This window comes from Microchirus variegatus (assembly GCF_963457635.1).
Source record: "Microchirus variegatus genome assembly, chromosome: 10".
In the NCBI taxonomy this organism is placed as follows: domain Eukaryota; kingdom Metazoa; phylum Chordata; class Actinopteri; order Pleuronectiformes; family Soleidae; genus Microchirus; species Microchirus variegatus.
This window is the reverse complement of record NC_139811.1, coordinates 2,996,992-3,013,606: the sequence shown is the minus strand read 5'-3', so window position 1 is coordinate 3,013,606 and position 16,615 is coordinate 2,996,992. Positions and strand designations below refer to the sequence as shown.

Genomic DNA, 16,615 nt, shown 5'->3' with positions numbered 1-16,615 from the left:
CTCAGATTATTCTGTCTTTTTGTAAGCGGTAATGTCATCCATATATAAATACAGTAAATACAGACCATTTAACTGTACAGTGGAAAAGTTGCACCTTTATCTCAACATCAGAAAAAAGCAGTAATTACAAGGACAAACTCAGCCTGTAGAAAATGTCCCTAACTGGCCACCGTCACGTTACAGAGAAACAGGAGACGCGCCGCGACCTCAGCGCTAATCACACGTCTCCAGAGAGCGTCGTCTCTGTGGGCGACGAGGCTTCACAAACACAAGCTGAGCTCGACAAACCGTCATCGTCGGCTGGTAGAGGTCAACGGGGGGGGGGGGGGGGGGTGAGGGGGTGAGGGGGCGTGTCCTCGCAGCCGGAGATTGACAGCGTCTCTCTCTCTGTCAGAGTAATGTCACCCTGACTGAGATAATCTCCGTTTACGCGGCGTCTGTGATAAACTGTGAAGTGGAACAGATGCAAACACGCTTCACACTCTGGGATCTCGGGCGTCCGTTTAAAGCTGCGGTACGTGACTTTGTCGGGGATCGCAGTGTCCCGTCGTCTGTTTGTTTGCTGCGTCTTAAATGAAGACGTACGCATTACGCAGCAAACAAACACAGACATATTTAGCATTTAGCCAACTTAGCAAAAGGCTCATAGAGAAAAAATCAGCCATTTTAACATCACAGCACACAGGAGTTCTGTTTGTGACGTGATCGTCAGTCAGAGGAGACTGATGTTTGAACTGAAGGTCGACAGTAGTTCAAAATATGAACAAGTCAATATGGATGAGTCCATTTTACACTCACTCGTCCACTGGTTAGTTCCAGTCTGTTTGTCCAGCGGTCTGAAAGTCTGTAGTCTGTCGTCTGAAGCTCTGAATCTCTGAATCTCTGAAGCTCTGAATCTCTGGAGCTCTGGAGCTCTGAATCTCTGGAGCTCTGAAGCTCTGAATCTCTGGAGCTCTGGAGCTATGAATCTCTGGAGCTCTGAATCTCTGGAGCTATGAAGCTCTGAATCTCTGGAGCTCTGAAGCTCTGAATCTCTGAATCTCTGGAGCTCTGAATCTCTGAATATCTGAATCTCTGGAGCTCTGGAGCTCTGAAGCTCTGAATCTCTGGAGCTCTGAAGCTCCGGAGCTCTGAAGCTCTGAATCTCTGGAGCTCTGGATCTCTGAAGCTCTGGATCTCTGGAGCTCTGAAGCTCCGGAGCTCTGAAGCTCCGGAGCTCTGAAGCTCCAGAGCTCTGAAGCTCTGAATCTCTGGAGCTCTAAAGCTCTGAAGCTCTGAATCTCTGGAGCTCTGAATCTCTGGAGCTCTGAATCTCTGGAGCTCTGGAGCTCTGGAGCTCTGAAGCTCTGAATCTCTGAAGCTCTGGCGCTCTGGAGCTCTGACGCGCTGGAGCTCTGAAGCTCTGGAGCTCTGGAGCTCTGAAGCTCTGGAGCTCTGAAGCTCTGGAGCTCTGAATCTCTGGAGCTCTGAAGCTCTGGAGCTATGAATCTCTGAAGCTCTGGAGCTATGAATCTCTGAAGCTCTGAAGCTCCTCAGGTCTTCAGAGAAACCACCTGAAACCTCGTGCAGCACAGAGCAGCTGCTGATTCACATCATACGTTTACACAGGATTTAAAAATAGAGCAGTGTTGCTTTAGCTGTAAGAAATAAAGGTGCAACTGGTGAATATTTGTGCAGAAACACTAACATTTAGTATGTGCTCGTAAATCAACTGGATTAGAATGCTAATGTTGCACACATAAATCAGTGACGCATCATATTTTCTCACATACATTGGTTAAACATAAAAAAATCAAGGACTTTCCAGGACCAGTTTCCTCAAATTCAAGAGCTATTTGAAGACTTTCCAGGATCGATTCCCTCAAATTCAAGGACTTCGCAACCTTTCTAGGACCAGTTCCCTCAAGGAGTTTTTCAATACTTTCCAGGATCAGTTCCCTCAAATCCAAGGGACTTTGAGGACTTTCCAGGACCAATACCCAGCACACTCGTCTGCGTCTGGGGGCAAGTGATTGTCCTCAGGATCTCGGTCAGAGTCAGAATTTTGTCTCTGTAAACGACAGCTAGGTGGCGCTCTCAGCCGGGGCGATGTCGCGTGGAACGACCGCGTCCTCGAGTGATGCATTTAGAGCAGGACACAGGATCAGGGTCGACTCTCAAAGCAACTTAATATTTAATCAGCGCGCCTCGACGGGCAACCCAAAACCCCCACAATCCCCTCTGGTCGAGCAAAGAGGACGACACTTTATCTCTCAAACTGTGTCGCACTCTGACCACAGTGAAGTGAGAGGGGGTTTTAACGTGTGTTTTGAGCCCTCTGACCTTTTTTCTGACCTTTATGGGGGATTTAAATAACAAAATTCAAGCACTTTCAATGACCGCGCGTCTCTAAAACACACAGTGGAATACGAAGCGTTCGGCTCGGCTGTGAACGCGGCTGCAGAGAACAGACGTTTTTCTGCTGTTTTTGTTTGTGTCTTTGCTCGTCGATAAATTAGCTGCAAGGACGCGGTTCGGTTTTCAAGGTCTCTGCGACCGAGGCCGGACGTTTGTGGTTGACAAAGCAGCCAGTTTGACTCTGTGGTCTGTGGACCAGGGAGGAGGGAGGAGGGAGGAGGAGGAGGAGGAGCAGCGTGATTACATAAGGCTGGATAACAGGCTCACTGTGGGAAAACACACTCTGCAGACAGTGTTGATGGAGTCTTTCACAGTCCTGATGGGGTGTTGATTAGGATGTGCTCACACGAGGAGCAGATGCTGGAACCCATTATAACGCACATCGTCTTCTCTGTCTTTGTCTCACTCTGGACGAATGATTTTAAAGCAGAAAGACGAAAAATGGCAACTGTAGATCAGTCTAAAGACTCTTTAATAAAGGAAATGTCTAAAACCTCCATATCTAACCAGTCATCTGGTGCAGTCAACTGTACATGTTTGGAAAAAGACTTACATGTTGCTGATTTAGGGTGAATTCTAATTCCTATCTTAACCCTCAATCTCAAAAATGCTCTCCCTCTAGTGCAAGTGCTGTCCCCGATTCTCAGAAAAATTAAGTTGAGGGGCGAGTTTAAGGGCTGTATCGCCCTCAATATTGAGATTTTCCGAGACCACCCTTGGGAGCAAGGCCTACCCAGAATGCATTGCGTGTTTTCACAGAACAAAGATGGCGTCGAAAGCAGCGAAACGAGTACGCTACAAATGAAGTATTTTCTTTGTTAATAGAGATATAAAAACTATTATCTTAGTTTAGGCCCATATTATGGATTACTGACGTCATTGTTGCGCAACATTTATTTTAATTTTACGATCTTTTCTTTGCTATGGTTTACTTTTCAAGTCGTGGTGTGTGGTAACTGTCAGCTGAATATTTGTATGAGTATCATCTTATAACTAACTGACAACCTAATAACTTGACTGACAAACGGATCGTAATAAATAATCCTGACGTAAATGTGTTCTTCTTCTTTTTTGGAGTTGACAGACTGGACGCAGCTTTCGCGTTATTCTGCCCCCTACAGTCTGAAGACGTATATCTGCACTTAAGGGGTGTCCCATTTCTAAGTGACAAAATAACCCTCAACACTTGGTTTTGAGGCCAGTTAAGATTAAGGGTTAAGATTGAGGGTTAAGATAGGAATTGGAATTGGCCCTTGGTCTCACGTGGACGCCGTCTTGTCTCACTCGTCGTCCTCTCTGATTTCCAGGTGCGGTTCGAGCCTCCAGCATCTTCCCCATCCTCAGCGTCATCCTGCTCTTCATGGGAGGGTTGTGTATAGCTGCCAGTGAGTTCTACAAGTCACGCCACAACATCATCCTCAGTGCGGGGATCTTCTTTGTGTCTGCAGGTGAGACACACACACACACACACACATTCTTGTACTTGCTGTATACTGAGGACCAGGTAAAAGTGCTCACAAAGTGAGGACCAGCATTTCCACTTTATAAATCAACACAATTACAAATATCTACTTCATGAATGACATCTGTAAAAGATCTGACTGGGTGCAGTACCATAAAATGTCTGCAGGTGGAGCCCCAGAGCGAAAAGAATGTGAAACACCAGGGCTGGAAAAATAGGTTTTTGTACCAAATTGGGCCAAAAATCAGAGTAAAGCATGTTTACAACCTAAGGAAGTGATTTCATTGAAAACAAAGTGAGGACCGGCCAAAATGTCCTCACTGCGTAAAAATGACCTCACTTTGTTGGTTAAAAACCCTCACTGGTCCTCAGTATGCTGCAAGTACAAGAACACACACACACAACTCTACAAGACAAGTGTTAGAGTAGAGTCGAAGGATAGGAGCATAAAATCCACAGATTCAAACTGCTGCAAATGTAGAAGGACACAGGTCTTGTGAGGAAAGGAAGTGAGGAAAGAAATGAGGAAGTGAGGAAATGAAGAAGGAAAGAAGTGAGGAAAGGAGGAAGTAAAGAAGTGGGGAAGAGAAGGAAGTGAGGAAACAATATCTTGGAACTCACAAACAGCTCTGGAGTTCATCCTGGATTATAATTTCAAACTTGTTCATTTCTTCTCATCTTTTCTTCTTCTTCTTCTTCTTCATGAACCCTCTACCCATAATACATCTCTCTGCAACTCTCAGGTCTGAGTAACATCATCGGGATCATCGTGTACATATCAGCCAACGCGGGGGACCCCACGAAAAGTGACTCCAAGAAGAACAGCTACTCCTACGGATGGTCCTTCTACTTCGGCGCGCTCTCCTTCATCATGGCTGAGATGGTGGGCGTCTTGGCCGTGCACATGTTCATCGACCGCCACCGGCAGCTGCGGATAGGGGCGCGCGCGGCCGACTACCTCCAGGGCTCGGCCATAACGCGGATCCCCAGCTACCGCTACCGCTACAGACGCCGCTCGCGCTCCTCTTCCCGATCCACGGATCCGTCGCACTCCCGCGACACCTCGCCGGTGGGCCTCAAGGGCTTCAGCGCGCTGCCGTCCACGGAGATCTCAATGTACACACTGCCGCGGGACACCCTCAAGTCCTCCGGCACGCCCACCGCCACCTACAACTCCGAGAGGGACCACAACTTCCTGCAGGTCCACAACTGCATCCAGAAGGACCTGAAAGACTCGAGTCACACCAACACAGCGAATCGCCGAACCACGCCGGTATGAGGGAGTGGACACAGGTCAGGTCAGGCCCGAAGACCAGGAGACATGGGAACCCCAGTTGGGTGCGGTACGCCCCACCCGGAGAAGATGGATTTCCATGTTTATAGACATTAGTTGTTTTTGTTCAGGTGCATGACTTTTTCCATTTCCACAGCTGAGGGCGTTTCAAGGGGTTCTGCGATGTTCCTGGAGTAAGAATGGGTCAGGTTGTACCAAAAGAGCTAGCTCTGTCGTATCTTTAGCGAAGAGTTTGCTGGGTGATAGGGAAATGGGGAACGAGCCAAGTTCATGATCTCATCGCCACCCAGCCATGTGGGCCCCATTAGGGTTATATGTGGGCTGACAATCGGGTCCCAAGAGGGTTTGTCCACATTTGCCCACTTCAAGCTTGGTATACTTGGTCAACTTTCTAGGCTACCTGGGTACTAAGTGGGCAAGTTATGCAATCCCACACGGTTTCAGTAAAACGGGCGTGTGGAGGCAACATGGAAACCAGGGACAAACCCACTTGGAACCCGTAATGTCTGCTGGAACATAATCCTAATGGGGTCCACATGGGTATGCTGGGTGAGGGAAATAGGGAACGAGCTGAGTTCATGATCTCATCGCCACCCAGCCAGCCAGGCCATGTGGGCCCCATTAGGGTTATGTGTGGGCTGACAATCGGGTCCCAAGAGGGTTTGTCCACATTTGCCCACTTCAAGCTCGGTATATCGGGTCAACTTTCTCGGCTACCTGGGTACTAAGTGGGCAGGGATTGAAGTGGGCAAGTTATGCAGGTCCCACATGGGAAGCCAATTTTGGCAAACACGTGTGGAGCCAACATGGAAGCCACAGACAAACCCGCTTGGGACCCGTAATGTCAGCCCGGAACATAACCCTAATGGGGTGCACATGGGTATGCTGGGTGAGGGAAATAGGGAGCGAGCCGAGTTCATGATCTCATCGCTACCCAGCCAGCCAGGCCATTTGGCCCCTTGAGGATAATATTAGGGCTGATAATTGGGGTACCAAAGAGGGTTTGTCCATGGTGGCCCGACCCACGTTTGCCCACTTCAAGCTTGGTAAACTTGGTAAACTTTCAAGGCTACCTGGGTACTAAGTGGGCAAGTTATGCAGGTCCCACATGGTTTCAGTAAAACGGGCGTGTAGAGGCAACATGGAAACCACGGACAAACCCACTTGGAACCCGTAATGTCTGCCGGAACATAACCCTAATAGGGTCCACATGGGTATGCTGGGTGAGGGAAATAGGGAACGAGCCGGGTTCGTGATCTCATCGCCAGCCAGGTCATTTGGTCCTATGAGGGTAATATTAGGGCTGACAATTGGGGTACCAAAGAGGGTTTGTCCATGACGGCCCGACCCACGTTTGCCCACTTCAAGCTTGGTAAACTTTCTAGACTACATGGGTAGTAAGTGGTGCAGGGGACTGAAGTGGGCAAGTCATGCAGGTCCCACATGGTTTCAATAAAACGGGCCCCACGTTGGAAGCCAGTTTTGACAGACCCTCTTAGGACCCGTATTATCAGTCGGAACATAGCCCTTATGGGGTCCACATGGACATTCTGGTTCGGTTTGGTTGGAGCAACAGGTCGAGCTCCTCCTCAGCCAGACTTATTTTATTAATTAACTCTTTTATTTATTTTTTTGCATTAAAACTGTGAATTGTTACAGTTTGGGATTCAGTACGAATTAGCCCAATCTGTAATCTCTAACAAAGGTTCTAAATATGTATTACTTTTATATATAAATTATTACGTTAATAATCAACGAGTTACGAGACTTTACCGAAGCAAAAAAAAACAAAAAAACAACAACAACAAAAAACAAGTTATAACTAAACCAAGTGCTGTTGATAAACACGAGAAAAGACTCTTTTAGTATCTGTTCGTTTGAAGGTCGAGAACAAGCGAAGGCCTTTTTCCACCGGAGACCGAGGCAGACGCTAGAATAATAATAATCTATTCTTTTAACGGAACCTTCTCGTCTTTTTCTCAGTCCCTGTTCGCTTTCTTTTCCCTGGGGTTCCAGGAGGGGTCGTAGCCAACAACCAAAGGGGTCAAAGTTCACAAAGCGGAGACTTCCACACACACGACTTCTGCAGAATTTAAAAAAAAAAAAAAAAAGGAAAAAAGGAAGGAGCAGAGGTGGAGGTAAAGAAGAGGACGCCAAACACAAAAACACGATCGTACCAGAGAAGCTTTGTGACTCACAAGTTCAGAAATTAAATGCATGCTATGAAATTACAGCAAATTAAGGGGGGGAAAGCAAAAGAAATGCTAAAAGTATTAATGTTTTCATGTGTACTTTCATTTTTTTTACGACTCATTGAGGTCATTTTTCTTTGCTTTTGTGAGACGAACCAAACGATCGACATCGAACAAAAAAGAAGAACTGCTTTTTTAAAAATGGTTTGGGTTGATTTCATCGTCATGGGGAAATATTTATAAATAACATGTATATTTTCTTGTGTGTGTTTTTATTTTTAAAACTCACTCCGCCTTAGTCATTTCTTTGTTTTATTTTATTTATTTATTTATTTATTTTTTAAATGTGCTGTTCAATTTGAAAAATGAAAAACTTTAAAAGGTGCCAAAACCGAATGATCCTATACTTGGATGCATCAAGTCCTGATGAATAAAATACGAACCCTAGGGGGAGCAAATCACCACGTTGTCTCTCACACATCTTTTACACCACGACGCTAGCTTTGTTTACGTTTTTTCCCCACGGTAACGATGATGTTACAAAGTAATTTAGCGACAGACCCATGAGCGATGGAAATCACGTATTTGTCAATCCTTCGAAGACCGAAGACCGAAGGGTAAGAAACGGACGAAGTTCCTCTTGAAGCTGACCAGGTAATAAAGAATTAATTGGATAGCCAGCCACTAGGGGGCGGACTCCACTCTTTGCAAATAACAAAAAACTCCATCGGATAAATAGCTACGTCCTTTCACTTGATTTATAAGATTTTTACATTTACATTTAAGCATTAAGCAGACTCTTTTATCCATTGTAAACCACTCACTCTGCTCACAGCAAAGTCCAAAGAGCTGCTGCTGGTGAAGAATGAAATAGAGAACTTCGTTGCAAGGAAAAGGTCGATCTTCACAGGAGTGATCCTCGCTGGAAAAAGACCCAGAGCAAAGTGAGCCCTCCACATTTATACCTGAGCAACTCCCCTTTTGCATTCCTCCAATAGACAAAGAGTCTGCCTTTCCAGGCGGTGTTTTCACACCTCTTTGTCTGCTGTAGGTATCGAGGAGCCAACTTCCTGCGGATGTTGTCGGAAGGTGTCAGTTCAGGCTAGACAGTACACAATATACACTACACAATACACAATACACTATACGCTATATAGAAAGGACATGGTATTCTGTGTTGGGCAGGTATAGGGTGAGAGAGAGAAATTAAATTTACTGCTGCCTCCATTACTAAGTTCAAATGTGTTATTTTAATATAGTGTATCAAATACTTCATTCAGATTGACATCAGTGACACAAAGTGACCACCCGAGGCAGCAGCAGATCCGGTGTCCCGGGGGAGGCGGCTGATCACTGCACATTTCAGTAAAAACAGCCCTCGGGCTCCGAGTGTCGGGGGGGGCCCCCTATCGGCTCGGGGCCCCAAGCACTTGCCTGCCCTGCCTGTTCACAAACTGCGCCTCTGTCAGTAAAAGGCCGTTTAATAAAGTGACAAACGTTCTCTCGTTAGTGTCAGAGACGACACGTGGCAACGATATCGTCATGAACCGACGTGGTTTCCGGGGATTAAGTTTTGTCAGTTTTGTTTTCAAATGACTAAGCAGCTTCTCCTCATATTCAATCATATGTGAGTAATATATATATATATATATATATATTATTCTATTCAGCTTCACTCAGGTTTATGATGCTTTCCATCATCACAAATCACATAATAATGATGTTTAAATCGCAGCCTGTGAATTACAGTGTAATAATTATTATTTAGTGTTCAGCCAGTGGGCGTCAATAAAACACACTGTGTGAGGTAAATGTTAGCGCACAGGAAGTGGAGGACAATTCTCTCTGTGATCGTGACAGGCTGTCGTTATATAACCTCATATCAAACTGTACACGTGGACACATACGTGTCACCTCAAACCACTCACTTTACCACACCAAAGCCCATAGAGAAAATCAGTGATTTTAGCTCGCGGGGACACAGGAGCTGCTGGTCTACTGCTGCCTCGTGTGGTCACTGTGACGGTAAAATCACTGATTTTCCCTATAGACTTTTGTGTAAAAACAAACTTCAGTTTCCTTTGTATCTTTGGTTTTTGACAAGTGTGTGAGTATGTGTGAGGACAGAGGACGGTTTTTTTTAAAAGACATGAAGTGCAGGTGAAGCCAAGCGGTGCTCTGCCCTCTGGTGGTGGAAAGGTATAATGGGAGGAGGAGGAAGAGGAGGAGGAGGAGCTGAGAGGACGCCGTGTCCACAAACGGGTCTGGAATACTGATGTCACGGTGCAGAGGTGCAGCAGCTGCAGTCTGACAGACTAACTCACTGTCACACACACACACACACACTTCCTGCAGACTTCATCTCACCTTAACCATCTCTACTACTAACCTTAACCTCACCATTCAACACGTCTTCACCTTAAAATGTAAGCATTCACGAGATAAGGAGTTGATTTGTAATGCGAGTGTATCAACAGATTTAGGTAATACCCGAAACACACACACACCACCTTAGTGAGGACATTCATGCTCATCCTAAAACCAGGTCTTTACCCATAATCAGTCCTTTGAAGGTGTGATTGACATAAGGACAAAGCCCAAATGTCTTCACTAACACATGTGGATAGTCTGCATTGACGTCCATTCACTTGGACATCTTAACCATACAATCCAGAAATGAGGTTCTACCTCATGAGGACCAGGTTTTGGTCTCCATGAGGACTACTGGTCCTGACAAGAACCCTATAGGAACTTAAGGGGTTATTCTTACTGAAAGTTAATCGATTTCAAGGCCGGAACATCTGTGAAAACTGATGGATTCCTGCGACCGCGTCGGACCTGGTTCAAATAAAGAGTTCCATTGAATTTCCAGGAACTCAATCTTGCCTGTTTTCACCTCAGGGGGGCGCTATAGGGCCCTTGAATAACACACGGGTAACGGAATGATGCCAATGTCACATTTTCTCCAGACCCTGACCTTCATGTGACGTTTCAAAAGCATGTTTTTATGCGTGAACCTGCTCCCAAAAAAAACAAAAAATAAGCTCCATGCACAAATTCGTGAGGAGTCATTTCAGTCCGTGTCATAAGATCACTCTGCAGCAGGTGGTGACTTTAATGTCACAAAATAAAACACCTGCTCTGGGTTTCATAAAGCCACCAATTAACACAAATTAGAGTTAACAGAAAGCTGTAAAACTACTCGATTGTTCCTAATATGGTCATGTTAGTCTCCCATCATGCCTTTAACCGTTCATGGACGGCTCGCTCAGAGCTGAAAAGCATTAAGGGAGTAAAACTCCAGTGAAACAGTGTTTTATAAGCTCTGGTTTGTAAATGTGTAGTAAAACGTTCAAAATACAAACATTAATTCAAGTGGCATAAAACTGACAATTAAATGACATGAATGTCAAAAAAAAAACAGGCCTCAGCATTTTGTTTTTCTTTTTTATTAAATAATCTGCACACAGTGATGACGAGCGGACGCAGCAGATTCTCTTCATCGCCGCAGACTTCAGGCCGTCTCCTCCTTGGCGACTTGGTCTTTCTTGAGTGGTCCCTGTGACGAGAAGAGGAAACGGACGAATGAGCTGAAGAAGAACAAGCGACTGAAGACGCTGCAGCAGCGTCACAGAGGAAAAAAAAAAATGATCTGTTTCCAGAAAATGAACAGAGAGCCAGGACAAACACACTGCTCCCCTGCCTAACTGGAGGTCACTGTAGCACTGGAATGGAACCCGTGTTCACACTGAAGACTGAACCAGGTTACGAACAGTGCGCGGGACAAGCATTTAAATACGTTAGTAAAAAATTAGTCTGATTCTTACCATGAAGGCCTTCTTCTCTTCCGCCGTCTGGAAGCGACCGTGACCAAACTTGGAGGTGGTGTCGATGAACTTGAGGTCGATTTTCTCCAGAGCGCGACGGTTTGTCTGCACCAGCAGAGACTGAGGAAAGAACGGCAAAACATCCTTTATCAGTCATCGGGACCCGTGTTTAGACTTTGGCAGTGTTCAGATGGTTGAATAGTTTCAACAAGTCAAATTACAGACTTTTAAGACCATAATGAATACAATTTAAGACCCATTTCACATCCATACTGGCAAAAAAGTACAAATTACATTGGAGCCACAAATTGCTGAAATTGCCCATCTTCTTACCCATCTTATGCAAGCAATTCAGCTTAGCTGTGGGCTTTCATTAAGTTTTCTCCGCTGCTATGCTAAGCTGCAACGTGTCGCACAGCACACTAGCTAGTGGGGCTCGATAAATTCTCCTGGGGAAGCACAGGTGACCTACTTTAGTTCTGTGTCGTAGTTATGCTAGCGCATTCTCAAAAATCTAAACATTTCAAAGCGAAACTGAAGTTTATGCATGTTTTAAATAGAACGTTAATAGATTTTTTTTAAAAGACATTTCTAAATTGTATTTAAGACCTTTTATGAGATTTATGGACATGTTAAGGCCTTAAATCACTGATTTAAGACCCCGCAGATACCCTGGTTAAGAAAACCAGGCTTTGGCTGATGAAGATGCGACATTCTGGACCAACATTCAGTCGTTTTCGGACTTAATCGTTTCAGCTCTACACGCGATTAAACGATTATTAAATTAATCACCAACTATTTTGATAATCGATTTGAAGCTTTTTTTCATGATTAAAACAAGGTTTCTGGATTGTTTCGGCTTCTTAAATGTGAATATTTTTAGTCTTTGCTCCACGTAACAAAGAAATCATTAAAACGGAATCATTTTGGTTTGTGGACAAAAGACATTCAAGAACGTATTCATTTTTCAGGTTTGACAAACACTGATCAAGGTTTGTTTTTTTTTTAATTTTGATGAACCGACCAATTCATTTTGAAAATAAGCGACAGATTAAGCAGTACGAAAATAATAGTTGCAGCTATAGTCGCGTGTAAAATAAACATTTTATGACGGTAACAGAAAGTCATGACAGGGTCATTTGTGTCCTCACCTTGCGCAGAGTCAGCACCCTCTTCTTGGTCCCTACGACGCAGCCCTTCACCATCACAAAGTCGTTGGTCACTTCTCCGTAGTGGACAAATCCACCCTGTAAAAGACGACGTCGGTGAGCGTCACGCGTTTCCACAAACCCAGCAAAGGAACACGGGCGATAATGTGTTAACTCACCAGAGGGTTGATGCTCTTGTTGGACAGATCGTACTCCGTGGAGGCGTTGTTCTTCACCGGCTTGCCCTCCTTGGTGTGGTAGCCCTGACCGATCTTGTAGATCTTCTTGTTGATCTCCGTGCGGTGGTGGTAGCCCTTCTGACCGGCGCGGGCCACGGAGAAGGCCACGCGGGCGGGATGCCAGGCGCCGATGCACGCCACCTTTCGCAGACCGCGATGGGTCTTGCGAGGAAGCTTCTTCGTGTGCCAACGGCTGGTGACGCCCTTGTACCCGTGGCCCTTGGTGACGCCGATGACGTCGATCATCTCGTCCTGGGTGAAGACGGTGTTGATGGGCACGGCCTGCTCCAGCTTCTCGCGGGCCCAGTCCACCTTATCAGAGATGGTGCCTCCGTTCAGCTGCACCTCCATGAGGTGAGCCCTCTTCTGACTCAGGGGCAGCAGACGCATCTGAGCAAATTAAGAGGAAATAAAGCCACGTCAGCATGTGCTCGGATACGTAGACTTTCAACGGTTTGTGACGTGTTAAAGCTGCAGTGTGTCACCTTTAAATGTAAACCATCAACCGAGATAGAAGTAAGAGGCGGGATCCAATCAGATTCATGGACCAAACCACAAATAAAGCCAGATACGTTTCTTAAACTCAATTTATTAGCAGATCTGAAATCAGATCTCCAGACGGCCAAAAGGCGTTATAAGGTTTTGACCCATTACATGTCAGCTGTAATACGCAAAATTTGATGTTGTATGATTTACTTTAAGCAATAAATGTTATACTGATTGTAACTTAGTATTAATGTATATTTAAATCAGCAACTCTTATATTGATTTTTACATATATTTATTTTAACTAATTGAATATCAAGCACTTGTTTACATATGGACACAACATTAATATTTTTGTTCTCGCCAATTTATGAATGAATTATGAATATTAAGTTATATTTATTTAAAAGTGTTTCACTTAAACCAAATTACCCTTGGATTTAATTAAGTTAATAATAAATAAGGTTAAAAATACAGTCCATTCACCAATACGTGAGCACATTTATTTTGTATTAGCATGCTACTACTTTGCGACTAACCTGTTCTTTGACCCTTTGGGGAAAAAAAAAAGTATCTTGGAATTACATGAATTTTACCATAATTAATATTCAGCATCACCCTTAACAAGGATTGGCTGAAAATATTTGCAAAACTCTTAAGTTAATGAATTTTATAGTTTTCACCCCATTACATTAACACAAAAATTTTGCCAGGTATTACACAGTTGACTTTATCGCAGATTTTTCTGATTTAGTCAAGCACTTGTTTGCTCCAAAAACTGTCAGTGGTTTGAAAATGTTTAAATTGTTTTCAGATTGTTGAAGAAATGCCCAAAATTGACTATTATGGAACAGGAAACATAAAATGTTAAAATAAACATTAACAAAATGGTTGACACGTTTATAATGGTCTTTGTATTGGACAGAAATCACTAAGAAATTACACACTGCAGCTTCAACTCAAGTCTCAGAAGGAAGGCAGCATGGAAGCTATCCTCATATGTGTCGGACGCCATGCCTGACGCAAGCTCCGTGGTCTCATCACCGACAAACAGGCTTAAAAACAAAAGACACGGTCACCGGGTGAATGTACCGACCTGTGTGTGGGCGATGATGCGGATGATCTGGCAGTACTTCTTCATGGAGGCAAAGTCCTTCTCCAGCTGCTTCTTGCCGTCGTCGTCCTGCCACTTCTTGCAGTACTTGGTGAAGGCCTTCTTCTTGGACTTGTACCTGAGAGCGAGCAGCAGGAGGAGGAGAGAGGACACGTGTTGGCGCAGGTTCTTCATGACCGCAGAGGGTCAGCGGAAGAACACGGCGCTCAGCTGCTCGCCCCACAGAGCGTGGGCTGGTTCAGCTGGTGCACGGTTTTTTTCGGCTCGTGGCTCGGTTTCTAAGAAGCACTTTCCACCGGCCAGAGGAGCCCGGAGCTCATCAGGGCACGAGGCGCCTGAGCGGAGCTGCCACCAGGGGGGGCCACCGTCACGTTAGACTCACTCAGTGAAAAAAAACCCACAACTTTTAACATTTTCCACTGAGCAACTAACAGCTCCAAACACAGCTACTCACCAGTTCTTGTAGAAGCGACGCTTGCACTCGTCACTGATGTGCTCGGCGAAGATGGTCTTGAAGGAGCGCAGGCCGCGCGGAGTGTTGACGTAGCCAACGACGCCGACCACCATCATGGGAGGGGTCTCCACGATGGTCACGGCCTCCACCACTTCCTTCTTGTTCACCTCTGGAGGAGAAACACGGGTCAGGTTAAACATCAGGGTGTTAACAGTCGAGTCAACCGGAAAAACAACCCGTCATGGTACAGACTGCGCTCAGTGCTCGACATTCAGCAAGGGCTGTAAACCCATTCTGTCCGCCCGTCGAGGGTCTCATCACAGGCAGAGCCACCATGTTTCAACACAGCTTTAAATGCAACACAGCTACCTTTATTTAACTGGGAATTATTGAGATAAAACTTTAAGATTGGAAAGATTTGGTCAAATATGGGACTAAAATTCTGTCTTTATTCACAAAAAGTATCTCGGAGGAACTGAAACTCATCATAATAGTCAGCATCACCCTGAACGAGGATACGGTGAAAATATTTGCAACTCTTAAGGAGTAATTTTAATGAATTTTTGAAATTCAGGAAATGATCCATTTGCCCTGATGCACTTTGACAGTGAGCTGAGTTTAGACTCATAACAAAAAGTATCTCAGAATGACTTGAAATTAAGATCAAACTTAAGATTTGATCGAATATCAAAGCATTTAATCACTGAAATTAAACGCCATAAATTTGCTTAGACGAGTTTCCAGTAGAAATCAGGATTACCTCTTTCCAAAATATAACTAAAAGGCAATAGGTTCATCGATTATGCCTCTAAAATTTAAAGAGTGAGAATTAACGTTAGTTTATAGTCAAATGTTTTACTCTGAACCACTAGGGGGAGTCAGTGAGCCATCACTTTATTTTTTACTTATTTTCCACGTGGTGTGTGAAAAACTTTACACTAGACCAATTTTGGTGGAATCGTTTTATTTCGGTGCACTTTATTGTGGAATAAAGTGTAATATTTACACTGAAGCACGTGCGAAATAAAGTGTAATATTTACACTAAATCACGTGCGAATCAACGTGCTACTATTTCACCATGTGAAGGTTGAGTTTAATATACTTTTAAACCAATTTAAAAGCAGATTTGTTTCATCAGCCGAGAAATGTGGGATCAGATGGGTTTCGGTATAAAATTAGCCTAAAGTGTCCAATAGTAGTTCTGTGATCTTAATTACTTAAATGTAGTCAGTTACGATTCACTTTAGTATTAAATTATTTACATCTCTTGCATCAACTTACTTGATCCGGGTCGGTCGACCTCGCGGACGATGTGGGTCATGCCGGCCTTGTAGCCCAGGAAGGCGGTCAGATGGACGGGTTTGTTCGGGTCATCCTTGGGGAAGCTCTTGGCCTTACCGCGGTGGCGGCGACTCCTCTTGCGGGGCAGGAAGCCCAGGGATCCGTGGCGCGGAGCCGAAAACTTTCGGTGGGACTGACGGAGGAGAAGACGCGGTCAGCTTCATCATTTCACTATAGAAAAAAAATATCTGCGCACACGCGCTACTTTCACGAGAATTGCTCAAATTGTGGCTGGAATCTGGTCCAAGCACATCCACGATGTTAGCATAGTTAGCTTAAATGAGTGAGCGCGTGTTGCCTATTTAAAAATCATACAAAAACAAACAAGTCAGATAATTTTAACAGCTTCACTTAGTTTCTAGAGTGTGCGCAGACATATTTGCGTACATTTATATTACTAAACTGCGACAATAACTAAAAACACACGTATTAGCGCTAAACGCCATGCAGCCATTTTGGGTCTGTGCGTGCGATATAAGTTTGGCTTAAAACTTGTGAAAAATTGTACAAATTCATGTAAAACGTAAACACTATGTGAGTATTAAAGCAGATTAAGTTGATAAAATTATCTAAATGTGACGGATGGTGCCGATGACACGGAGATTGTGGTCCGGGATGAGAGCAGCTGTTCCGGGAGAACTCACCATTTTGTCTCCAGTC

The 16,615-nt window shown here is 44.6% G+C and overlaps 2 protein-coding genes across 2 annotated transcripts in view; one reads left to right on the top strand and one right to left on the bottom strand.

The window, feature by feature from the left end:
* cacng2a (calcium channel, voltage-dependent, gamma subunit 2a) overlaps positions 1–5,138 on the top strand; it is a gene marked incomplete at both ends in the record, with an annotated part of 40,603 nt that extends 35,465 nt beyond the window's left edge. Inside the window, 2 exons of the mRNA XM_083896965.1 lie at positions 3,705–3,845; positions 4,603–5,138. Of these exons, the coding sequence (XP_083753091.1) occupies positions 3,705–3,845; positions 4,603–5,138 (677 nt within the window). The remainder of the gene's footprint in view (positions 1–3,704; positions 3,846–4,602) is intronic.
* A 5,640-nt stretch (positions 5,139–10,778) lies between these two features.
* rpl3 (ribosomal protein L3) lies at positions 10,779–16,615 on the bottom strand. The gene is made up of 8 exons (XM_083896957.1): positions 16,600–16,615; positions 15,896–16,088; positions 14,614–14,782; positions 14,142–14,277; positions 12,500–12,949; positions 12,324–12,419; positions 11,173–11,292; positions 10,779–10,904 (listed from the first exon to the last, which is right to left on the bottom strand). The coding sequence occupies exons 1-8, from the start codon at positions 16,600–16,602 to the stop codon at positions 10,860–10,862; spliced, it is 1,212 nt and encodes a 403-aa protein (XP_083753083.1). The 5' UTR covers positions 16,603–16,615; the 3' UTR covers positions 10,779–10,859.

Excerpts from the sequence above, each read along its gene's own strand:
- rpl3 (XM_083896957.1), bottom strand. Across the intron at positions 11,293-12,323 it reads GGGTGCTGACTCTGCGCAAG|TCTCTGCTGGTGCAGACAAA; the intron begins GTGAGGACACAA and ends TTCTTTCCTCAG. Across the intron at positions 10,905-11,172 it reads AAGAGAAGAAGGCCTTCATG|GGACCACTCAAGAAAGACCA; the intron begins GTAAGAATCAGA and ends TTCTCGTCACAG.